General features: G+C 35.2%; 2 protein-coding genes across 2 annotated transcripts; one reads left to right on the plus strand and one right to left on the minus strand.

Annotated features, from left to right (window-relative positions):
- Positions 1–7718: 7718 nt before the first annotated feature.
- LOC125356139 (olfactory receptor 13F1) lies at positions 7719–8637 on the plus strand. Its single transcript, XM_048352494.1, is given in 6 exon segments — positions 7719–7753; positions 7755–7975; positions 7978–8116; positions 8118–8192; positions 8194–8267; positions 8270–8637. Coding segments are annotated over 6 exon segments (912 nt in total).
- An 11077-nt stretch (positions 8638–19714) lies between these two features.
- Positions 19715–21152, minus strand: LOC125356143 (olfactory receptor 13C3-like). Its single transcript, XM_048352507.1, is given in 2 exon segments — positions 19715–20055; positions 20057–21152. Coding segments are annotated over 2 exon segments (954 nt in total). The 5' UTR covers positions 20699–21152; the 3' UTR covers positions 19715–19743.
- Between the last annotated feature and the right edge of the window lie 5354 nt (positions 21153–26506).

The raw sequence follows: 26506 nt of genomic DNA on the forward strand, positions 1-26506 counted from the left end.
AGTAGTGGAAGGAAGGAAAAGAAGGAAAGGGAAGAAGGAAGGAAAGAAGGAAAAGATAAATGAAGGAGAGAAAGAGGAACAAAAGAAAGAATGAAGGAAGGGAGGAAAGAATGAGGGAGGGAGCTTTTAATATAAAGACTTAATGATACATTTCATGCATTGCTATAGAGTGGCCATGTTAACCATTTCATGAAATTTAACCACCCCTGCAGAAAAAGAACAAAGAGAAGTCAACCAGAGCGTATTTATGATCCCTTCTTGGGCAATAGTTTTAAAGCCTCTGTGGGGGTTGTTAAATATTCATGTGTTGAAGTTGTATCCTGAATACCTCAGAATGTGACCTTATTTGGAAATAAGGTTATTGTAGATGTTAATTAATTTGGGTGAGGTCATGCTGGAATAGTAAGTATAGGCCCTGACTGGATGGAAATCATGATAGAAACAATGGTGACTGTCTTGTCTGGACAAGTCTGACCTCCCCCACTCCCCCACTCCCACACACATTCTAACCAGGAGGTGCTTGAGTGGTGTTTTTTTGTTTGGTTGGTTTTTTTTTTTTTGCCAGTCCTGGGCTTTTGGACTCAGCGCCTGAGCACTATCCCTGGCTTATCTTTGCTCAAGGCTAGCACTCTGCCACTTGAGCCACAGCGCCACTTCTGGCCATTTTCTATATATGTGGTGCTGGGGAATCGAACCCAGGGCTTCATGTATACGAGTCAGGCACTCTTGTCACTAGGCCATATTCCCAGTCCCTTGAGTGGTGTTTTGACTGAGGCTTTGAAAGTCCCTTACCACTGTTCTTGCTTGCATGAGCACAGGGAGCCGAAACCCAGTTACAGTGCTACTCCTCAGAGAGCTGATATTTCCCTTAAGCATTGGACAAGAAAGGCAGCAATGATACATTAATGTAAGAGATATTGACACGTTCGAGGACAGAGATAAAAACCTCTTATTTCTGTTTCCTACAGTTTCCACTGAAGTATTATACAACTACTTCTTGGTATTTAGTCTCTGACTTAAGAGATTAGCATTGTTTCCAATAATGCACTTTAAAATAATTTGAGTGAAAATGTAAACAACTTTTTTTCTATTTGTAAATAACAGTAACAATAGGTAGAAAATCTACCCAATGAATTTTCTGTTTTCTGAGAAACCAATTTTGGGATGATGGCCTCAAAGACAAATCTTTACTGCTACCTAGTGGCAAAAAGGAATTATAACACAATGAGTATAAATAACAAATACCTCCATATCACTGGTGTTATAATAGTATAAAGAATAAGTAAAAATTTGGTCTTCATTCTTCCAAAGGAAGAGTTATGACTATAATTAGAAAATATAGCAGATACTTTCATACCACTTGAGGTGTTTACTTATATATTTATAAACTAAGTTTAACTTCCAGGTATGAAAGAAAATACGTATCATTTTTCTCCCTGGGGCTGACTTCATTTAACATGATTTTCTTAGGTCTTTCCATTTCTTTGCAAAGGATACAATGTTGTTCTTTTTAATGGATTAATAAAATTCTGTTGTGTTTATATTCCACACTTTCTTTACCCATTTATCCATTGAAGGCATATGGACTGATTCCATACCTTGACTATAGTGAATAGAGCTGTAATGAACATGAATGTGGGGGGGGGGGGGGGATGGGGGCTTTACTGTAGCTAAGTTTATAATCTTTTGAATAAATGCTCATGAGTGAGATAGATGGATCATAGGGTATTATCACTATGCTTCATTTTCTGAGTGTCCCCCATACTGCTTTTCAGAGAACATGAACAAGAGTTACATTTTGTCCACATTCATACAAGCCATCTGTTATTGTTTATATTCTTGATGATTGTCATTCAGAATAGACTGTGTTGGAATCCCAGTGTTTGTTTTCATCTCTTTTATGGCTAGAGATAATGAGCATTTCTTCATGTGTCTGTTGGCCATTGTTACTTCTCAGATATCACTATTAATCTCATTTGTCCATTTATTCATTGGACTATTGATTCTTTGAGGGTTTAATTTTTTAAGCTCTCCATATATTCTAGATTAAGCCATTTTCTGATGTGAGCTGGAAAAATATTTCTCCCTTTTCTGTAGGTTGACATCTTAGCTTGTTAACCACAGAAAACTTTTTTTGTTTGATTCAATCCCATTTATCAAGTCTTTCTTTGATTTTCTGTATTTCTGGACCTTTACTCAGAAATTTTTTGTTTTTTTAACTTTTTTTATTGTCAAAGTAATGTACAGAGGGCTTACAATTGCATACATAAGGCAGTGAATACATTTCTTATCAAACATGTTACCTCCTCCTTCATTGTTCTCCCACCTTCCCCCCTCTCTAGTTCCCTCCCCGTCCTCCCCTGAGATGTACAGTTGGTTTATAGCATATTGTATTGTAAGTATTACTGTTGCATTGGCTCATCTTTTACCCTTTGTCTCTCCATTTTAGTCTTCCCTTCCCCTAGTTCCAATAAATGTACATACAATACCCAGTGTACCAAAGTCATTTACAGTGGCATCAGGGGTAAACTATTGGGAAGAAAGACAAAAGAAAAACGCATAATTTCATAGAGCATATTGGACATAACAACAAGAAAGACAAGCCACTTATTTCCAATTTTTATAGTTCATTTTGCTTGGGACTGTGGTACATATACAGAGAAAGTTTTTACTGTGCCAAGGAATCCTAATGTTTCTCCACTCCTTCCTGTAATAGTTTCATGGCTTCAAATTTTACATTGAGGTCTTTGATCTGTTTTGAATGAATACTGATGCAAGGTGATATATGGGAATCCAGTTTAAGTTTTCTGCATGTGAATATCCAGTTTTTTCAACACCACTTTTTGAAAAGGCATCATTCTTCCAAGATTTTTTTTTACTCCATTATGGAATATTAGATGGCTGTAGGTGTGTGGGTGTCTTTCTGGGTCTTCTATTCTGTTCCATTGATCCTCAGGCCTATTTCTGTGCCAGTACCAAGCTGTTCTCATTACTATAGCTCTGTTATAGAGTTTGAAGTTTGTTTTTGTTATAACTTCAACATTACTTGTTCTGCTCAGGAATTGGTAGGGAAGGGGAACTTTTGTGCTTCCATATGAGTTTTTGGATTGTTTTCTCAAATACATTAACTAAAATGTGGTGGATTCAGGGAAAAAATCAAACAATGTAATTCCTTAGAGGGGATAAATCATAGTTCAACAAAATAAACACCAGGAAATGGTACTTGAAAGAGGTGGGATTGAGTTATGGGAAGTGAGGTAAATGAATGAAAAGAAGTATGGGGGAATTGGTAAAAAAAAAATCAATGAAATATATATACACAACTGAATTATATGCATTTATCAGAAAGGATGATACTGTACTATTCTTAAGGAAATGGGAAGACTTGAAAAAATACACATTAAGTGAAATAACAGACCCAGAGAAACAAAGGTTACATGGTTTCCCTCATTTGTGGTAGTTAGAATGTGCCTATAAATCTATAAGTAAGCAGGTTGGGTGGTATGCAAATGGTTATGAATGCATTATCTGAAGTATAGTAGACTCTATGGTGAGTTCAAATATTGTAATTTTTTTACAAGGACAAATTCAAAATAAAAAAAATAAGAAACAGGAAATGGATACTTGTAAATGGGGGGAAGCAAGGGGAGAGGTAGATGAATGAAGGAGGGAAGAAAGAATACAGTCAAGAATTCATTGTATGTACTATAAAAGGTTGAACACTGATGGTGTGACACTGATCAAGATGCATTATATTCACATACTGCTTTATTACATGGCACTTCCTTTGTACAACTACTTGAAGATAAATAAAATTTTAAATGAATAAATCAAAATTCAATGTATATCCTACAAAAATAAGAAAAGTGAGGAAAGGGCTAGATTGGGAGGGGTGGGTAAGAATATTGAAAGGGGTGACATTGATCAAGATGCATTGGACTCATAAACTGCTTTGTTGAATGTCCTTTGTAAACTACTTAAACAAAATATATATGCATATATATACTTATATGTGTATAAATATAGCTACATCTCTGTCAAGTGGGGGGATAGGAAAATGCAATCATTCTTTTCCTGTTTCCACCTGTGTGCTTGCAGGACCATGGCCTTTGTATGAACACTCATTTAGCATGTCTCTGTGTTGTCATTCTGGCATTCCGTTCATAAAATGGTGACTAGGACCATGTGCTGGTGGCTCACTCCTGCAATCCTAGCTACTCCAGAGGCTGAGATCTGAGGATCCCAGTTCAAAGCTATTCAGGAAAGGAAAGTCCATGAGATTCATTATCTCTAACTAACCACCAAACTGTGCTCAAGTGGTAGAGCACCACACTTGAGGAAAACAGCTCATAGGTAGCACCCAGGTCCTGAGTTCAAGTTCCAGGACCTGAACCAATAAAAATAAAAGTAAAAATTAAAATTAAAACTAGGGAACCTTAAAGTACAAAATAAGTGAACACGTGAAATGAGGGAATCAGACCTAAAGTGTCTAAATGATTTACTCTGCCCTTGCTGTGCAACCTGGCTCACTTGTGGTTCCTGTCCTTACCAATATATCCCTCCCCCATCCCCAGTGTTTGAATCTTGTTTCCCTATCACTTTCAGGTTCTGGCTTTGCTCGATATTCCTGGTTCAGGAGGCTGTAAACCATCTTTTTTTTTTCCTTTTTTCTTGGCATTATTTCTTTGGACTTTGATGGTTAGAAATCGCCATAAAGCTGATCATATATCTGTGGTCCTTGGTGCCATGAAAGCAAAATCACTACTTGGAGAGCTGATAAGTATGAATTTTAATGTTCAGGTTAAGCCTCCCCACACCTGTAGCTCAGATATTTAGTCTCCAGAGTATGAGGGATAATTCTGTGTTTAACCCATACAGAGTATGGTATTTTGTTATGGCAAATGAATACTTCTTTCCCTTCCAGAAAATGTGGACATCACCTTTATTAAAAGTCTTACTTTGTAAGAAATTAAGTACTTTTATCTTACTGTTGGCTATGTTAATAAAAAAAAATCCTTATCGGTGGTCAGATCACTTCCCTCATGACTTAGGCTTATAGATCCTACTGAGATCATTGAAATAGATGTCCATCCCCCTAGTGCCCTTTATTAATACAGCTTTGGTACCAGGAACTTCTAAAATAAGCCCAAGTAAGTCATTAATGAAACACACCTGCTAGGATGCATTACAGTCCTGGCTGGGAGCTCATTTTAATTTCCCAAATTCTTTCAAATTATGTCATTCTAATCCCTGGAATTGAGTTATACTGTCCATGGAATAGCCCATCAAATACACATCTCTGTACATTCAACCTTGATAGTAATTCTTCTATGATACCCTTTGCCACCCATTCACAGACTACTACAACGATTATTTGCTCTTCCCCAAAACTCACAAGTACTTCCTTCACTGAGCTATAGTTTCCAAGTTAGACTGAGAAAATGTTCAAGGAAGAGTTTTAATCTTGATTTTTTTCTGATCCCTAACATCTAACACAGTAACTTAAAATTAGTACTAGTTAATCAAATGATTTAAAAACAAGAATAAAGTAGGATAAATGTGACCTTCATTTATTTGCTTTCTTGGATTATTTTTTCTATCTACTTCCTTTTGGAAAAAAGTAGGAATGTCAAAAATGTTGAATTTTCAGTCCTTGTGTCAGCTCAGCAAAAGCAGCATCTTAGTACAGTAGTTCCTGTGACTACCACTGGCTTCCCCTGGGGTTTCTTGCATCATGAATGGGGCATTGGGACTAACATTTGTGGTTCCACTTCATCTATTTCCTCAACACCAATGCTTTCAAGTGAATTTGACTTACTTCATGCTCTTCCATTTCTGATAGGCTTTCAGTTTGTTATGCCACAGGGGCACCCAGTGGTAGATGCCATTGCTAGAAAATCTCAAATCATTTAGTCTTTGCAAAACTAATGAATTTTTATGCCTTTTCCTAGCTTGTCTGCAGAGCTCATCTCTCTGCTTTAGACAAACCAGGCATTCTCTGACTCTTCAATTTTGTAAGCAAACAAAACAATACACAGGTAGTTATAAGAGTTCACCTCTCAGGCTGAGGTCTAGTTTACTCCCTGTCACTCCAGGTAAGTGATTTGAATCTTCTTGATTCTCTTTTAAGACCCTAGCCATCTTCCTGCTCCTCCTCTGTTTTCCTAGTGCAGTGCTGATCTTCCCAGTTTCCAGTTCTATCACTTTCTCATCAAATTTGTCTGGGATCACTTATTCCTTATTCTAGTGACACTTTGACTAGTCTTCCAAGGTCTGTACCCTAACATTAACAGATATTTACATGTTTTATTAACAAGATCTACTAAAAGAAAAAAATATATACATATGAAGAGATTTATGAGTGTATGAGTATATACTCACATATATGTTGATAGCATATATATTATATACAGAGTATATATACACAACTACATTTTATGTAATGTACACTTATATATGCACATGTATACTATCATTATATCTATCTTATCCATTGTATACGTGGATACATACATATTGATACTGTATGTATAATACATACTGATAGCATATATATCCATCATATGTAATATATGCTCATTTATACACCATATATACTGAGTATATGTAGTATATATGATATACTGATATACAGTACATATGATATATACTGATACCAATGTACACCCATAAATTAGCAACTTGAATATACACAGTACCATTCCATGACAGTCATTATGTAGCTTAAAAAAGATTGTGCCCAGTGAGCATCAGGGTTCAGCAATGTTATATAGTTGAAAAAGATAATAAGTATGATTTATTTCAATCTCCTTCAGTTGGATGAAAGAAAAGAGATTCTTGTTGCACATGATGCCCCACACCTCTACTGCTATATACTTGGGAGGTGGAGATCAGTCAATTATGTTTTTAGGACTATCTGCAAAAGAAGCCCACTAGACACCATCTCGAGCAATGGCTGGATTTTGGTGATATGTACTTGTTATCCTTGCTGCTGGAGAAAGATAATAGTTGGAAACAATGTGTTAGACTTGGTTGTACTTTTAAAAAAAACTCTGACAATAATTCAAATTTGTGACTTCCTCTGAGACTGAAGACATATTTAGTAAGTGATGTTATTAGTGGTATTAATCATGAATAGCCATGATTAAATATGATAATGCAGTTAATGACAAAGTACACAGCAGTGTAACCGATAGCATGTTTCCACTAAATTACCATATACTTTTAACCATCAGTATCTCACTTGGAATGGAAGCTGCAAATGGAATTATAGAGTTACCTAAGTTCTAATCTCTCTAATTTTGGAAGAGCCTATGTCTAATATAACTTGGTCTCATGGGTATTGTGAAACTTTCCTTCAATCCAAAGTAGAATATACCAAAGTTATTCATTCACCTTAACTTTAAGTTAAGCATTTTTTAAGTTAAACATTTTTACCCTCCTATGTTTAATTTAAAAATACCTTCTTCCCACTCTCCCTAGACATTGAAAAGAAAGTCTTGCAGCAAAGATAGCAATTGAAGGTTTGTATCTTGACTTGTTGATTAAATTTTATTTACAATGTTGTAACATATATTACCAATACATTAAACTAAAGCATTTAAGCACAGTTGGTAACAGATGATAAGTACATATGAAAAACGTGAAAGAGAATCCTTTCTTAAAGTACATAACATGTGATATAATTCCTTTATGCTTGTATAGAAGAACACAGTGAAATGGTCCAGCTGAATTAGACATCTGTAACTTTTTTCCCCTCATTATCCTAAAGTTGAAGCCATCATATTTGTGTTCTGTCTCCTGATATACCTGATCACCTTGCTGGGCAATATCATTCTGATCTCCATCACCACTCTGGATTCTCACCTACACACCCCCATGTGCTTCTTCCTCAGCAACATCTCCTGCCTGGACATCTGGTATACCTCTTCAGTGCTCACACCAATGCTCACACACTTTGTCTCAGGGGACAACACCTCTTCTTCTCAGGATGAGTTTCTCAGATGTACTTCTCTTTTGCTGTGGGCTCCACTGAGTGTGTGCTGCTCTCCATGAGGGCCAATGACAGGTATGTGGCCATCTGCCACCCTCTAAGATACCCTCTCATCATTATCAGGAGTGCAAATTGCAGCTGGTTCCTGGGTCACAGGCTGCCTCACTGCCCTGGTGGAAACAGCACCTGTGCTGAAGCTGCCTCTCTGGTTGTAGCATCACCAATCATTTTACTTGTGAAACCTTGGCTGTCTTGAAAAGGGCTTGTGTAGATACTCCATGGTACAGTTCATAATGCTGGTGATCAGTGTCCTCCTCCTTCCCAAGCCAATGATACTCAACTCCATCTCTTATGCTTTGATCCTCTCCAACATTCTGAGGATTAATTCTGTGGATGGTTGAAGCAAAGCCTTTTCAACATGTGCAGCCCACTTGACTGTGGTGACAGCTCTCTCCATGTATCTGAAGCCCTCTGCCATAAATTCACAAGAAGTAGAAAATTTCATGGCTTTGGTATATGCTGGATTAACTCCCATGTTAAATCCTATTATCTACAGTCTATGGAACAAAAATGTAAAAGCAGCTGTGAAAAACTTGCTGACTAGAAATCATCTTAGTACCATCTTAATGACCATCATCAAATAATATGCTGATAAACACACTTTTCTGGACAATCTGCAACATTATCTTGAAAGCTACATAATAGTTATCATAACCTCTAAAACTCTGGACAAGAATCATTTGGAATAGGAGTTTGCCACAAAGTTCTCTATCCTGATTTGCCTTACAAACCAAACTTTTTGCATAAAAATTCATTTACACAAAGCTAATTTTGCTTCCATGGAAATACTTAGCGTTTAATAAGCATTAGCGTGACATCAGAATTAAATGGTCACCTATAGAATCACAGTGTCCAGGTGTTGCATACTCATGAAGATACCTAGTTTAATAAGAATGTAGAACTTTGAGACCAGTAAATTTTCAAATATTTTATTTTTAATTATTTGCTTTTATCTCTAGATTTAAAATTGAATGGATACTTTAAATCAGTGTTTAAATAGTTTAAGGTATATTCATATAATGTTATTTTAAAAACTGAAATACTTTCAGCTTTAGAATTCTTTCTAGCTTCCCAAGTGTTAAAATATGAAAAATATATGATTTTAGATTTGACAATATAAACCATGAATAATTTTGCTCATTTTTGTATGTGTGGATAAATAACTATTTGTACTTATAAAATTTCCATAATAAGGGTTTGCATAATTTTAATACTATGTATGAGCTAGAGTAAAAGTAAAACAATTAGAAATTCTACTTGTATTGTTGAGTATAAAGTCAGGTTATTATCATATGGAGCTTTTTGAAGTCTCAGTGAATTCATTGATGTACTCATCCAGGTGTTATTTTTTAAGACATGTTGAATAATTGACCACTTAAGGAGAAGGCATATAAACCCCTACCCTGTAGTAATTACATTGCAAAAGAAATGATTTATTAATGTAGGCATATTGTAGAAAATGATTTGTGAATATATTTAATATGTGAGAGAAAATTAAGCAAATTACAATTTGGCCATTAAGGCAAATGGATGTTTTTCTTTTACATCTTCAGTGAAACTAGGGAATAAGAGACCAATGTGCACACATCACTTTCTGCTTATCATAGAAACTTCCTTGGATTTCTGTGAATTATGTCTTTATCCTCCGGAAAAGGTATTGCTACCATAGATATGATCACCTTGAGCCTCAGATGTATGAAAGGCGAGATGATCATAGGTAATTATCAGCTGGCCACGTTGGCACACATCTGTTATACCAGAACTGAGTCTTCAGGCCTATCCATCTTTGAATTGGCAAACAATGGATCAGATTCCAAAGTTGCTGGAGAAGCTGCCCTTTCAACAGAAATACCCAGATGTGCAGCATCTTTAACACGAGGAATAGACTCATTTCAGAAATCCCTAAATGGATGCTTTGTTTCCTGTTTATCTGTTGGAAGAGGTCCATGAAACAGAGGACTCAAGAGAAATATGAAGTACAAAGTACAAAAGATAGGAAGCTTATCTAATTTTGTCAGTGAAGCAAGCAAAACTCTCTAAAAGGGAGGTGATCAATGCAGCTTGGAACTCAGTGTACGTAAAAAAATTTGAAAATAAAGGTTTCAGTTTCTAGGCCATATCAGTAGACAAACCTAAACAGAGCTAACACATACACACACAACATAGACAAACACATTTCTATCTGCATTTATTTTCATATTTACCTATAAGATTGAAAACATTTTATACTAATGTGTATAATTGCAATAGAGTTTATCCTCACTTTCTTGGTATCTTATATAATTACTTGTCTTTTCTGACAATAGAAACTTGGCTTCTATTACCTCAAATATATTCTCTTTAGTCTAACTGTATTAGGTCCATCTCCCATTTCTACTGTGTTTTTTTTTCACCTAATAAACTGATTTCTGTGTGGTGACAACTTTGAGGTGTAGCTTTCATTCCAGACCTCCCTCAAGAAGCTAGGCTATTATCTGCTGCCAGAAACAGGCATGGAATCACATCCACCATTCCCTTACCAGTTTTCCTTAGGAGCATTTCCTTAATACTTGCTTTGTGTCTAAATTCTGTTCCCTGGATCTCTGTCTGGAGAATTCAGTTTAAGAAAATGAGCTGTGTTCTTTTTCTCCCCTAAATTTTTTAGATCAGGAAAAAATATTCCTTGGAGCTTTTGCAGTATCCTTTTGTTATTTTCTGAATTAAATTATATTTTAAAAAACACTAAGAGCCAGTTACTTGTGGTTGATGCCTATAATCCTAACTCTTCAGGAGGCTAAGATCTGAGGGACCCAGTTTGTAGCCATCTCTGGAAGACAAATCTGTGACCAGCCAAAGGTAAATACTCCAGGTATGGCTTAAGTGGTAGAGTGCCAGTTATGAGCTAGAAAGCCAAAGGAGAATGTGAAGCCTTGTTTTCAGTCTCTATACCTGAACAAAGGAAGGAAAGAAACTACAAAAAAGAATTTTAGAATAGGAATAATTAAAGATAGTCACAGAATAAAACAAACAACAAAAGTAAAAACTGTGACAATGTGTACATATTTCTGGCCATTTCAAGTGAATCTTCTTTGTCATGTGGTTGAAATTACATCTGGCTCAATTTCATGTAATGGCCTATCTTTCATTCTAGGAGATATAGTACAATTTGAAATCTTTAAGCTTTGTGTCTGAAACCTTGTAAATCTCAAGAAATAATGAGCTTAAGGCAAGGTGAAATAGTTCCCAGGACCAAGATTATAAGTGGCTTTGATAGACTAACACTTAAAGCTTGTCTCTAGTCTGCTCTCACTAGTGGTGAGATATGGAATGACAGCATGTCAGATAGAACATTGTTCATCCCTGGTCCTGTACTAGATGTTTCAAAGCCTGTTGTATAATATGTACTATCACGGAAATAATAAATGTAAGGTGTCAACTTGTACTCAAGATTCTAAGGTACTACCTACAGGTGTTTTCTTCTTTGGAAATTTTAAGATCAGTAGGGTTTGAGTTAACTCTGTCAATGGAAGTAGGAAGAAGCCTACATCTGCTTCCATTGCCAACAACCTTAAAACTACATTATGCTCTTTCATGCCACTGTTAGGTGCCAGGATGTGGGTGAGGTAATGACTTGGGAAATTAGAAACACTTCTAGTATGTATCAGGGAATGTTATTACCCTGGCTCTGATCTACTGTGTATCCTAAATTAAGGCATATGCATCCATATTGATGGCAAATAGCAAAGCAAAATCACCCACATTTCTTATTTTATACTCAGTATCTTGGTTAATTCAAGTCTACTTGCTCCCAGAAAGCCAGAAAGCTAAAAACATGTTTCAAAGAGATCAAGGTAATCTACAAAACATTGCCTACCAGAATATATCCAATATATTTTAAAGGAAACTTCAAACTTAAGCACTCAATAGCCTAAAATCCAAAGTAACTATTATTCAACTGCCAAAGCACAAAACATGAAAAAGAATAGAACTTTCTGTCTAAAAGTCAGGAAGAAAGAAACATATAAAAGCATATTCAAAAATAAAAGAGATGATAAAATTAGCAGATGAGTTATTACAAATCAGTAAGAAGTTAGAGGAAAGTAAAAACCTAATGAACTGAAAAGTTACTTGACTATTATTTCTGGGGATAGAATATAGCATATGTGAAATGGAATGTTACTAGATGGGATTAAAAGCATATTGAAATGTATATGGAAAATGTAAGTAAACAAAGTCATGGCAAAAACTGCATTCAAAACAAAACAAGATAAAATATCCTGAAAGGATAATGAGTATTGTTCTCAGTACACTTAAGAAATTTATACAGATCAAAATATGTATCACTCAAATTTCAGTAACCAAAATGAGATGGATCACAACATCAAAAGCTACAATATTTTCCCCTCCAAATACAATCTGAATTTCTGCCACTTCAAAAAAAATGAAGACTTGATTATTTTAGTATTTCAATTTGATAGATAGATAGAGAGATAGAGAGATAGATAGACAAATAGATGAATCGATAGATTTGTATGCACATATATATTTATCTGAGTGTCTTGTTAAACTTAATTTTTAGTAGGTCGGAGAAGAGCCTGTGAATCTTCCTTCCTAATGAAGTTCCAGGGAATGAGGGGGCAGCAGGTAGGGTGCCACATTTTGAGTAGTGAGTTGTTAATTTATCAGTTATGTAAACTGGCATATTATCCAGATTTTTTCTGATACAATAGGTTTTCTTTGTGTTATGTGACTGGTTTAACAATGTGAAAAATCACTAACGACATTTTTTCCAGCAAACTTTAGGGCCATATCATCTTATTCAATGTAGTGCAGAAAATAAATACTATTGAAATGCAAACATCATAAACTTTTTCTCCCCTACTATTGTCTACATGCAATATTACGAGTAGCTAAACTTTAGCAGAAGCCTATTGTCATCCAAGTAAAGACAGGAAAGTATGATGCATCACATCTCAAGGATTATTTTCAGTGATAGATACAAGAAAATTACTATGAAAGAGTTTGATACAGAGCACAATAGATCAGGGGGCCAAAATTAAGATTTTAAGGATCTCCAGACAGATGTTAATGAGAAATAAATCAAGAGAGAGTTCTGAAACAACTTCAATTCTAGACTACATATAGAAAAAGACAAAAAGGAAGAGAGAAAAGAAGAATTGGAATACTCCAGAAGAAACAGGCTGAACACCGTGTAGGAATAGCAGATTGACAGCAACTGCTTTCTACAGAGGAATGAAGGTAAACATGATAGGAATGTATGAAGGTTCTATTGTTAGAAAAGTTGGCATTTCTTTTTATAAGAATAGCCACATTATTAGGAAAAGAAATCATGCATTTAGAGAATAATGCAATTTGATTTCATTAGTTTCTTCTTAACAGATATATGACATATATAAGCAAAACAGATAGATTAGCTGGATGATCAGCAATTACCACTTGGGATGTTCATAAACATAATGTTTTCATAACTGCTACCAGTTCTTAGGTTAACTAGCTTGACTTCCTGTCTAAAACTCAGTTTATTATGTGATGAGCAGTGGGAAAATTTCTCTGATGTGTGTAATTTCTTAGAATCAGAAGCCGAAATGGAGATTCCCACTTCAGAAATAATTTAAATAATACCAAGTAGGAAGAGAGGCACAAATGAGAGAATATCATATCCCTAAACATGAAATGAGAAAATTGAGCCTTGAACCAATTTTTAGTTTTGCTTATTCAGACTGAAGCCAAGGATGACCCATTTTTGTTTATTGAGATGGAAAAAAAATTACTAAAATAACTTTGATTATACATATGGCCCAGTACTGTGTCTGACATTAATTTTCTTGGCTGCATTCACATGGCGAATAAGCAGAAGGAAAAACCCAACCCCATTTCTTTCCACATCTGCCATTCTTTTGAGGAATCACTGAAATAAATATATAAATTGTGTATCAGCAAGAGAATGGCCAAAGAATTCCACAGATAAATGGATATCAGGAAGGCAAACATTAACCGTACCATTAACAATGTGCAGGAAGAAGAGTTCGATCATGAAGACTTAACTTTTCATCGTAGAGGAAGACTTTTGTACTGTTTATTTTATTTAGCATAAATATATCTACTTCCATCCATTTTATCACAAATGACAAAACTTTCATAGTTTTTAATGGTATAGGAATGTTCCATTTTGTATATATTCCACTTTTATCTATCTATAGCTAATGGACACTCAAGTTGTTCCCTTTTCTTATTATGAAAAGTGCTGCAATGAACATGGGAGTTTCATGAACATTCTACATTCTGAATATATGTTCAGAAATGGGGGTCCCTGGTTATATGACCGCTCTATTTATATTTCTTGGAGCATTTTCAACTGTTTTCAGTTATGATTGTACCAACTCAGGTTCCACTCATAGTTTACAGAGGTTCTCTTTGCTTTACATCTTCACCAATACTTTTTACTTTTGTCACCAACACTTTCTATCTTTTGTCCTTTTTGATGATTGCCATTTTTATCAGGGTGAGATATTATTGCATTGTAACTTTGATTTGACTTTCCCCCATAATTAGTAATTTTGAACCTGTTTTTGATGCAAATATTGGCCATTAGGTCTATTGCCCATTTTAATTTTTATTATCTTTAAGTAGTTGTACAATGGGAGTTTTAACACAACATGTTCAGTTTATGAGTATACTGTGTTGAGTTTGTTTAATTGTCATTGAGGATTAGGACCTATTTGTATATTCTGGATACTAATACCTTTCCAGATGTATATATAGTTTGAAAATATTTCTTCCTATTCTGCACATTATCTCTTTCTTCTGCTGATTGCTTCCTTTGCTATGCAATCACTTTGAGTTCAAAACAATCATATATGTTTAGATCTAAGGGGATGAGGCTCAAGGGAAAAGAGGAAGACACGTGGAGAGAAAAAGGGTGGGGAAATGCAGTCATAATATCCAGTGCACACAGGTGAAAATGGAACCAGGTAACGAGGAGATGGATACCATTGGGACAGATGTGGCCAAAATGACAGAAGAAGTGACACTGATAGATATGCATTTTATTCATAACCTGACATGTTGAAATCTCTTTGTATATACTATATAAAGATAATTGAAAAAAATGAAAATACAGAGGAAACACTCAGGACATTGAAATTAGCAAGAATTTTCCCTACAAGATTCCCAAGTTACACAAAGGAAACAAAACCAAATGTACACATGTAAGATTATGCTGATAGTAGTTTTAATTGTGAATGAAAAGGTACAATTATAAGGTATTCAGAACTTATACTTAAACTAATTGATTACATCCACCCCTAGAAGAACTAAATTCTTTTTTCCTTAATATTTACATCAGCATTCTAAATTAGGGGCAGGTTCATAAATAAATATCTGATTCCACAGAACTGGAAAAGAATTACTTGTTAGGTAACAGGTATAATTGGTCCCCAATTCCCACAGAAATTTGACATTGGAGCAAGGGAGCTGTAGTTTGATCCTCTGGTACAACAATGACAGTGTCCTACAGATCCAATTAGGTGGTGCAGAGAATATATTGTGACTGTCCAAAAGCTCAGTGAGACAGTACCATTGTCTTGTCCTTCTGACTTTTGACAGAGGCAAATGTCCACACAACTAACTTTATGTAACATGAGAGTTTTCTAGTTAAAAACTTATCTACCAAAGTAAAGTTAACTCAAGGATCTTAATAACCTAAACAGTTACAAAAATAAAACTCAGTCATGAAAAAAAAGGATCTAGGCAATATGAATGGAAACAGATATTTGCTGTGAATTAAATTCATTACCCTTTACATTTTAGCTGACTTTCACTTTGCTTTCTTGTTAACTTAATTTCAAATAGGATGCTGCACACAATCTTTATTAGAATGAAAAGAAATTCATATCAACAATATAATAAATAATTCTGCAGGCAAAAGTGAATCCATGTGTCAAGCTCATGAGATTTTTATATCTATATCAAATCATTTGGGCAATAAATTCAGATAAATAAATATGATATTAAAGCATTTTAGTTGTCTATTCAGCTATTGTGTAAATGTTAATATTCAGAATATGATCCTGATGTTAATAGATTATAACTGTAATAGTTATACTATGACTATAATTTTCAAATAGATATCACATTTTACTGAAAAACACAGATTATGAAAAACAGCAATGTACTTAAAATATCAGAGCAATATTTATATATGCATGTAAGCAAAAACACACACCACAAATTATAATATGTGTTTATTAAAAACTAACAAAAATATGTACTTCATCAGTCTCAAAAGATAGTGAATGGAAGAGCTGTATCATACAGCCTAAAAGCCATGGTTTTATTTAACTACATAAGACCCCTACATTGAGTTTAAGTTGTGAGCTACATTTGAAGAGACATCATTAAAGTGAGACATATCTTTGATTATTATAAAATTTCCCTGACTAATGAGAAGAAATGAGTAATGATTAATAAGAGGAAAATGGAGACATTCAACCAACAAAACAAAGTATGGACCAAAATTTATGGAAAATTAGACAGAGTACTTTTCAATATAAGGTCTCTCCTGAAGCATAAGCTGTTCAAATGCCATCACAAGACCTTGTCAGCAGCCCAGTGGATCAACTAACTGTAAATGTACTGCAATAACAACACTCCAAAACAGAAACAGAACTGCAGGATTTAGAAACCTTAGCCTGAAGGAAGTAGATGGACAGAGTGGAGCATATGAATAGGTGATGTGTGTTGATGTGGTTCTAAAACAAATAGAAGAAACTTGTATAAAACAGTGATATGAAATCTCAACAATCATGAATAGACTAAGAAATCACAGACATTGTGGATGGTGTGGCTGATTTTTCTCTATGCTTATCATTGGCCTCCTAAATAATGATTCACAGAAAAAGACAATTACTTTTACATTTCAACTCACTGAAAAAGAGTAAGAACCGATTTCACTTTCCCAACCTCTTCCTGTGTTAGTACCCTTTCTGAACCTGTGAGAACAATTCAGAAAAATTTGAGATATTTATACTCCTTTTTAGCTAAGAACATCTACCTTCTTCTTTTTAGACTAGTTCTCCTGCTAATCTGTACCCTCAACAGTTCATTAAGTTGTACCATATGTCAGACCCTGATCATCTTCACTGTCCTCTTGCAAGAGTGAACCACCTTCCACCAATTATCTTACAGTCTATTATTTGTTCTCATGTCCCCATCTTTTCTTTATAAAGATATGGGAGAAGCAGTGAAGGAAACTTAGGTTGGTAACAATGGGGTAAATCTTAGGACATATATCTTGCTCTACTAATGATTAGCTAACAGTGAAAAAAGTGTTAGGCTATACTTTATTCTTCAATGTAGAGTTTTAGTTTCAATTCTGATTTTTTTGGACAGTATGATACTGGTACTATGCTAGCAAGTTTCCAACTTATTTAAACTTCATGTAGCACTAAAATCAGCTTCATTTATTATGAATAAATACCATCATGGCTTAGAAGGAATGAATAATTAACCCAAAACCCATTTAGGTAATTTGGAGACTTGAAAGGTTTGTTGTATGTCTCCTCATTTCCAATGATCACATATCTGGCAACCTCTATGCCATTTTCAAAAAGTACCACATCCAATTGTCAATATTTGGTTTAAGAAGAATTAAGAGCAGTCTTCCACGGGTATCAGAAGAATCAGATAATGACAATAATGATAGCATATGTATTTTAACAGCCTCAAAAGAAAGTGAATGTAAGAATAAGATAGTCTAAATCTGTAGGTTTTATTTAATTACACAGGACCCCCTACATTGCGTTTCAGTTGTGAGATATGTTTGAAGAGACATCATTAAAGTGAGACATATCTTTGTCTATTATAAAACATCCCTGGGTTTAGAAAAGAACTAACACAAATGGGAACTTTTATTCTCTTTTTGAAGTGGCCTCTTGAAGACCAAATATGAGAAAAAGAAATGGAGGCATTCAACCAACACAACAAAGTGAGAACCGAAATTCAAAGTAATTTAGAAATGAAAAGATTTTCAATGTACGGTCTGTGGTGGAGATGTAGGAGAGGCATACACTGTTCAAATGCCAACATCATGAGGGCTTGTCAACAGTCCAATCCACAGGAGACATACCAGCGCTGGAAATGCTCTACAGTAACATCTCTATCTACTCTGGTAGAAAAAACAGAACCACAGGATTTAGACACCAGATCAAGTAGGTAGAACCCTGGATATACCTAAAAGAAGTAGCGTGACAAAGAGCAGAGCATATGCAAGTGATGTAAGTTGATGTGGTTCTAAAACAAATAGAAGAGGAAACTTGGACAGAAAAGTGATGTAAAAACCTCAGCAATCATCAATAGACTAAGGAATCATAGGCCTTATGGATATTGTAGCTGATTTTTCTCTATGCTTATCACTGGGACCTTAACTAATGATTCATCGAAAAAGACAACATTTACTTTTACATTACAACTCACTGAAGATAAGAGTTGATTTTACTTTCTCAATATCTTCATATTTTAGCTCCCTTCCTGAGCCTGTGAGGACATATTATATAGTTTTGAGATGTTTGTAAATTTTTTTTGCTAACAACAACTACCTTCTTCATTCTGCTAATATCTATTAGGGTAGATATTCAGCCCTATGCCAGGCAATCCTCCACTATCTTTCCTATGCTGTCCCAGGAATAGTAGTGAGCCATCTCCTTATAATCATTTTATACTCTATTGTTCTTTCTCATGTTCCCATTTTCCTCTATACAGATATAGGAGAAGCAGCAAAAGAAAACAATACAGATATTAATGAGGAAAATCTTCAGGCACAAATCTGGCTTTACTAATTATTAATTGAAAGTGAAAAAAGTGCTGGTGCAAATTCTTTTGGATAGATGACAGATAGATCGATCGATCAATCGATCGATCGATAGATAGATAGATATACATATACACATATATTTCCTTTTTGCAAGTCATAAGGCTTGAACTCAGGGCCTGGGCACAGTCTCTGAGCTTTTTGGCTCAAGGATAACCCTGTACCATTTGAGCCACCGCTCTACCTCACATTTTCTGGTGATTAATTGGAGATAAGAGTCTAACAGCCTTTCTCCTGTTGCGCTGTCTTGGAACCAGGATCCTAGGATTGCAAGCACTGGCCACCAGCACCCAGCTTGTATAAGTTTTTATCAGTATATTTTATTCCTCAATGTGGAGTCTTAATTTCAATTGTGCTTTTATTGGACAGTATTATACTGATGCTATGCTCTCAAGTTTACAACTTATTTAAACTTGAAATGGAACTAGAATCAGCTTAATTATTTATTATGAGTAAAGATCACCACAGCATAAAAGGAATAACAAATAACCAACCCCAAACCCAATAAAATAGTTGGAAAGCTTGGAGATTTGTACTTTTGTTTCTTCACTTCCAGTGTCTTCCAGTGTTTCTGTGTGGTCCATCAGAAACATTTATTTTACACATATCTAAGGATAGAATTCTAATGGAATTCTAATAGTTTGTGAGCTCTGGAGCATGACTTTCTAGAAGCAAAATTTACCTGAGCAAGGATACTGAAGGCAAAAAATAATATCTGTCATGAACCAGATTTTCTCCAAAAAAAAAAACAAAAATACTCATTGGCTTTTCTCTGAGTCCATCTTTGTGCCAGTTACACAAAGGCATGCATATCCTTATGCTGTTATTTAATTGGTTTTTGTTTCAGTATATATTTTATAGCAGCTTTGACATCCTTATTCCTCAAGCTACAGATTACAGGATTCAGCATGGGAGTCACAATTCCATAAAATAAAGAAATGATCTTATCTGCAGTTTGAAACTTTTCTTCACCAGTGGGGTCATGAGACTTGGGTTTTGCATACATAGAGAAGATGGTACCATAAAAGATGATCACCACAGTCAGATGAGCTGAGCAGGTGGAAAAGGCCTTGAGTCTCCCTGTGGCTGTGTTCATTCTCAAGATAGTGAGGAGAATGAACAAATAGGAGAAAAAAAATGACCAGCAGTAGAAGAATCAAAAAGACCATGTTTGATATCATCATAGTAATAATATTGAGCGATACATAAGCACAAACTAGCTTGAGGACAGCTAAGACTTCACAAATAAAATGATTGATAATATTATTTCCACAGAAAGGCAATCGCATGGCAAGAGATGTCTGCACAACTGAATTAGTTCCACCACAAAGCCATGACACAGAAGCCATCACTACATACACTTCTTTGCTCATGATCATGGGGTATCTCAGAGCGTTGCAAATAGCCACATAACAATCAAAAGCCATCATGCCCAGAAGCAAGCATTCTGTTGATCCCATTGCAAAACCAAGAAACATCTGTACTGTGTATCCAGAAAAAGAAATGTTTCTTTTCTTGGAGATTAAGCTCACCAGTGTTGAGGAAACAGAGGAAGTTGTATAGCAGATATCAAGGAAAGAGAGATTGGCCAGGAAGAAGTACATGGGAGTATGAAGATGAGAGTCAAAGATGCATGCTGTGATCAGAGCACCATTACCAATTAGAATAACTAGGTATATCACCAGAACCAAAGCAAAATAGATTATTTCAGTCTTTGGGTAACCAGAAAAACTCAGAAGAAGAAATTCTGAAATGAATGTTTGGTTAAGTTTATCCATATCATCACTTAGGATTCAAAGACTTTACATAAAATGCCACTGCTAAGAAAGAAATGGTACAAAGTACCTAAATATCATTTTAGACAGTTTTTGGTGTTTCTTGCTTGAAACTCTAGCAATGTTCTTTTCATTAACATGTGTTATTAGAATACAATGAATATAGAAGGCATGGAAGTACCTAAGCATGACCACTAACTTATGTGAAACTAACCATGGTCAGACATATATGGAAGTAACCTTTCCTTATGTTGAGAACCACATTCTAGAATTGATGTTTCTAACACTTATGGCCAATTAACAATTGAAAGTCTGATTTCTTCATTCTTCTCTTCCAAAGGGAAGCAGTTGAGGAAATATTTTACTCAAGAAGGATTGGAGTTTTGATTGATAATGAGTCAATTTTGCTATATATTTTACCAATATTTAATCATGATGAATTGAAAAGCATCACCTGAAATTTAACATCTGGTTAAAGGTATCCTTATTGACTTCATGTTTCAGCCCATTCAGTATCTTGTATGTTTGCTCCTTTGGCAAGACCATTGCATATGAACAGGATAGAGAAATCTTGGAGAACATTAAAAGAGCTCCAGACACACTTTATTATGCAGGATCAAAATTCATCTTGATAATTTACTGGTTTAAAGTCAACCTAAAATAATAAGAATGTTTTTAATTGTTATATAAACATGCATACAAGGGTGCATACACCATGATATGTTTTTCTAAATATGAATTATTTATATTACCCCATTTTTCCACACATGAAAGACAGAATTTCACTGAGATTTATCAGGTAGTAAATAATAGAATTTGAAGCTAAGCTCTTTTTTTTTTTTTTTTTTTTTTTTTTTTGGCCAGTCCTGGGCCTTGGACTCAGGGCCTGAGCACTGTCCCTGGCTTCTTCCCGCTCAAGGCTAGCACTCTGCCACTTGAGCCACAGCGCCGCTTCTGGCCGTTTTCTGTATATATGGTGCTGGGGAATCGAACCTAGGGCCTCGTGTATCCGAGGCAGGCACTCTTGCCACTAGGCCATATCCCCAGCCCGAAGCTAAGCTCTTTGACACAGCTTGTGTCAGTTCAATGATAAAATAATTTTCATGTCCATATGAAGCATCTGGGAATGTTGAAAAGCTTTAGATTCTGTTGTAGTATTCCTTCTCATAAGTGCTACTATTGATTCTTATGAAATCACTCTCCCTAACACTGGAGGAGCAAGACTTTCATTATATACACTGAGTTGACAGCTTATAGAGACATTTCTCATTCAAACCAGCATTCTTTTTTCCTTTCTATATATATGATCATAACAACCTGGGAAAATTCAAGAATACAATTTTGGGGGCTGGGGATATAGCCTAGTGGCAAGAGTGCCTGCCTCGGATACACGAGGCCCTAGGTTCGATTCCCCAGCACCACATATACAGAAAACGGCCAGAAGCGGCGCTGTGGCTCAAGTGGCAGAGTGCTAGCCTTGAGCGGGAAGAAGCCAGCGACAGTGCTCAGGCCCTGAGTCCAAGGCCCAGGACTGGCCAAAAAAAAAAAAAGAATACAATTTTGGGGGGTTGCAGGATAAACCAGAATGACATCATATTGTTACATAGTAAAAAAAAAAATGAACAGGACATTTTAAAAGCAGAATAAAATCATACAATACTACTCTATACTAGTTTATTTTGAGAGTATTATTAGAAGCTCACCTTGAAATCAATCATGTTCCAAGTAAGCAAGAATAAATAAAAACAATAATGTAAAATGCTTCCATTGTGGAACACAGTTCTGTTAGGAGTATAGGGAAATCACATATTTACATATGTTACAGTTATGCTTATCTACTAAATCATAGGCTAAAATAGTGGACTTTTCCAAAAGAAAGACATTTATAAGATTCAAGTCATATAAGGGTGAATCTAGACTTGGTAAAATGTTAGCTAGTGAGCAAAAGCAGCAGAAACCAAGTTCAAATACTGGTCAGAAACAAAACAAAACAAAAAAACTAAAGGGCTTTTCCATATCTGACTTTAGCATCCCCAAGGTGACATCATACAGTGTGACATTATGAGAGTTTCTTTTTGTTGATTTGTTTTCTAGAGATAGGAATTGAAGGAATTAAAATATGTATATATAAGTTAATGTGGTTGTCACTACTTATTAACTATAAAATTTATTCTTCCTTCAACCATCACCATGTCTGATTCTGTAAATACTTAAGTTTTGAAGAAAAAGGCAAACAAGGGAATATACATTCTCAGACTTATAAATGAAAAAAGTTAATTACAAAAGAAACTGTTCCTTTTTATTTAATGAATATAAAGAAAGGAAGAAAAGAAGGGAGGAAGGGCAAGAGGGAAGGAAGGAAGGAAGGAAGGAAGGAAGGAAGGAAGGAAGGAAGGAAGGAAGGAAAGGAGGAAAGGAGGGAGGGAGGGAGGGAGGGAGGGAAAGAGAGAGGGAGAAGATAGGAAAGAGGGAAGGGATTGAAGAAGGAATCCTGGGAGGATTGCTGGGAAGGAGAGGAGAAACATATCATTTTATTGAATTAGCCATATTTTATGGTTGGTGTCTTATGTGTCATATTTAGTAGTAGGAAATAATTTTCTATGATAAGGTCAAATGGATAATAAGTAGACACAACATCAAGAGCCTATTATCTTTAAATTACTAGCATAGAATGACCATCAAGAACCCTAGAAAACTTATAGAGCCACAAGATGCATTGGCTGTACTCACTCAACAGTGCCCAGAGGAAAGGAGCAATGATTTGGCATTTATTCTATACTACTTCTTCCAACACCCAAAATTCTCACTCAGGTAAGGTTCAGAAATTACTTAAGGAGCACTGAATAACAGACAACAGAAGATTCCTCACCCCAGTTACAAATGCAAAATACAGAATGTAACCAGATATTAACTTACCAGCACACAAGGAAATGTTCCAGATCAGACTTCTTTGGGGTCCAGGTATGAGAAGCTTATTATTATCTTTCCTCCTAGACAAATGTGGCAGTGAAACAAGCTAGTGGAATTACTTCTCCTGACACCTGTCATAAGATTTTCTTTCCTGGATGGAAATTCCTTCACAATTTACATCCACCTAAAGTCGGACCTCTCTTACCGCCTTTAGTTTCTTCAGTTCCCATATTGGAAGATGACAAAAGCCATGGGGAAGCAGGTTATCTCTTGATTATCCTTCAATATCTATATCTAACATGGTAACTACACATAGTAGGTTTTACTGAATCCATGAAGTTTACTTGCTAGGTTCATAAGCAGTTTCCTTATGGGATATTTGTGGATTCAGGTTGAGGGAAATGTCTGCCCTCATATTGTTCATTTGCAACAATGTTCATTTGCTTAATTTAACTTAGTAGCTTTCTGTAATTACAAACTGCTGTCTAATACAAATAATCAGCAATGATGTAAATTATCTCTATGTAGAGTGCAGATGGTCATCTTGTACTCACTGGAGCATACCTTACATGGGTTTAACACAATCGAGAAACACCTCATCCTAGAGTCAGTCTTTTGCTTCTTTATAACTTTATAGCTTGTTTTCTCATTTGTGGAATAGTGATAAATTAGTTACAATGGACATTGCAAAAGACTGTGGCTAGACTCTGGTGACTCATTCCTATAATCCTAGCTACTACTCCAGAGGCAGAAATCTGAAGATGATGGTTCAAGGCCAGCTCCGACAAGAAAGTCTGTGAGCGAGACTTTTATCTCTAATTTTTCAACTAAGAACCAGAAGTGGAACTGTGACTCAAGCGGTAGAGCACCAACCTTGAGTGAAAAAGCTCAGTGGCACCACCTAGATCTTGAGTTCAAACCCCAGTAAAGAGACAAGAAAAGAAAAAAAGAAAGAAGACAACATATAGAAATTGCTTTAAGGATAATAATCATATTAATTTGGTAAAAAATAAATTGGTATCTGCATTTCTTTAGGTTATTTACAATACATATTGATTAATAGCTATAATTACAGATTGGGCTTAATTGAGTTTAATTATGGTACTGTTTCTGCTATTCAAGATTCACCTTTGTAATAATAAATTATTTCTACCTCCTATAGAAACCAAGTATATTTTCACAGTATTTATATCAGCATCTGAATTAAAGCCAGGTTCAACAAGCAATGCCTGATTGCATAGATGTAGAAGAGAAAGTATTTGTTATGCAGCAGTTATTATAATTGTTCCCCAATTCTCAAAGCAATTTAAAGTTGGTGTGAGGGATCTGTAGGATAAAGAAACTTCAGATCCAACAGAGACATTGTCCCACAGACCCTATTAAAGATGGTGCTGAGAATATATTGTGGCTGAACTGAAGCTCAATAAAGAAATAACCATCCCCTGACCTTGTAACTTTTTGAAATGGGCCAGTGTCCACAGTTCAAACTAATATCGACAAGAAGAATATTGTATGGTACAAGGAGAGTTGTACTATAGTGTTTCCATATATGCAACCTCACTCCCATCATCACTCTGTCTTATTCTACTCCCCCATTCAAAACCAATTTCAATGTTCTTTTCTCTTATATACAAATAAATTACTTGGACTGCATTTATCCTCCTTCATCACTCTCCATTTGGCCTTTCTTCTCCCACTAACACCCAAGCCGAACAGACCCTGTTTTATTTTCCCCATCATTCTTGTTTTTAAGTATGTATTATCTCTATGAAAGATTTTACCATGACATTTCAGGTGTGTGTATATTATATGTAATCAAAATAAACCTATTGGTCTTTGTTTTCACTGTCCACCCATCATCTGTTGGTCAACTGCTTTCATTGAGAGTCCTTGTGCCATATAAGGTCATGGAGCTTTTCTCTTAAGTTTCAGTGCTTTATTTGATAGTAGAGTGGCTAGCTCTAATAATAACAAAATATTGATTTCAAAAAATGTTTAAAATGGGTTTGGAATGACCTCACCATAAGGAAACGATGTTATCAGTACACTAATTCCCCTAAAATGATCATTACACAATGTATACATACATCAAAGCACCATATTATATCTGATAAAGATATACAATTAATATATAAATAATTTTTACAGAAGAAAGAATTTGAAAGCTTGAGGCATCATACTACTTGATTTCAAAAAAAATAATTCAAAGCTATAGACATCCAAAGGTCAAGATGCTGGCATGAAAACAGACATCTAGATTAATGGAACTCAATAGAGAACCTGGAAATCTATGTTCATGGTCTTTGACAAAGGTGCCAAAAAGATACAGAAAGCAAAGAAATTTCTGTACTAAATGTTTCTAGGATAACTGGATGTCCACATGCTTAGAATAATAATTAGACCCTACCTCTTGACATTTACAAAATTCAAGTCAGAAGAGATAGAAGACTTAAAAGAAAGACCTGTAACTGTAAAGTAAAAATCATAGCAAAAAATCATCTTGCTAATACAGGAGCCCAATATCATAGATAACTCAACAAAAAAATAAACCAACTGGGTAACATAAACCCTAAAAAGCTAGCAGAAAAGAAACGAGCATAATAATAGGAAAAAACTTTGAAATGAGACAAAATATTTACAGAACATATGTCTGAAAAACATTAATATAACAAATTTGTCAGGAACTTAAACCATGCAATAAATACTAAAAGTGGAATAGAAAAAAATTACTGGTATTTTTCAAAACATGGCAAAGGACCAGAATAGACAGTACCACTGGTGAGCAGCAATGTGCAAAACATATGTGATACTGCTAATTACCAAAGAAATAAAAACCAAAGTCATCAATGACTATGGCTTCTCTGTACAGATGTCTATTATGACATGAAGAGTAAAACAATA

The sequence above is a fragment of the Perognathus longimembris genome, chromosome 1 (genome assembly GCF_023159225.1).
Source record: "Perognathus longimembris pacificus isolate PPM17 chromosome 1, ASM2315922v1, whole genome shotgun sequence".
NCBI classification, from domain to species: domain Eukaryota; kingdom Metazoa; phylum Chordata; class Mammalia; order Rodentia; family Heteromyidae; genus Perognathus; species Perognathus longimembris.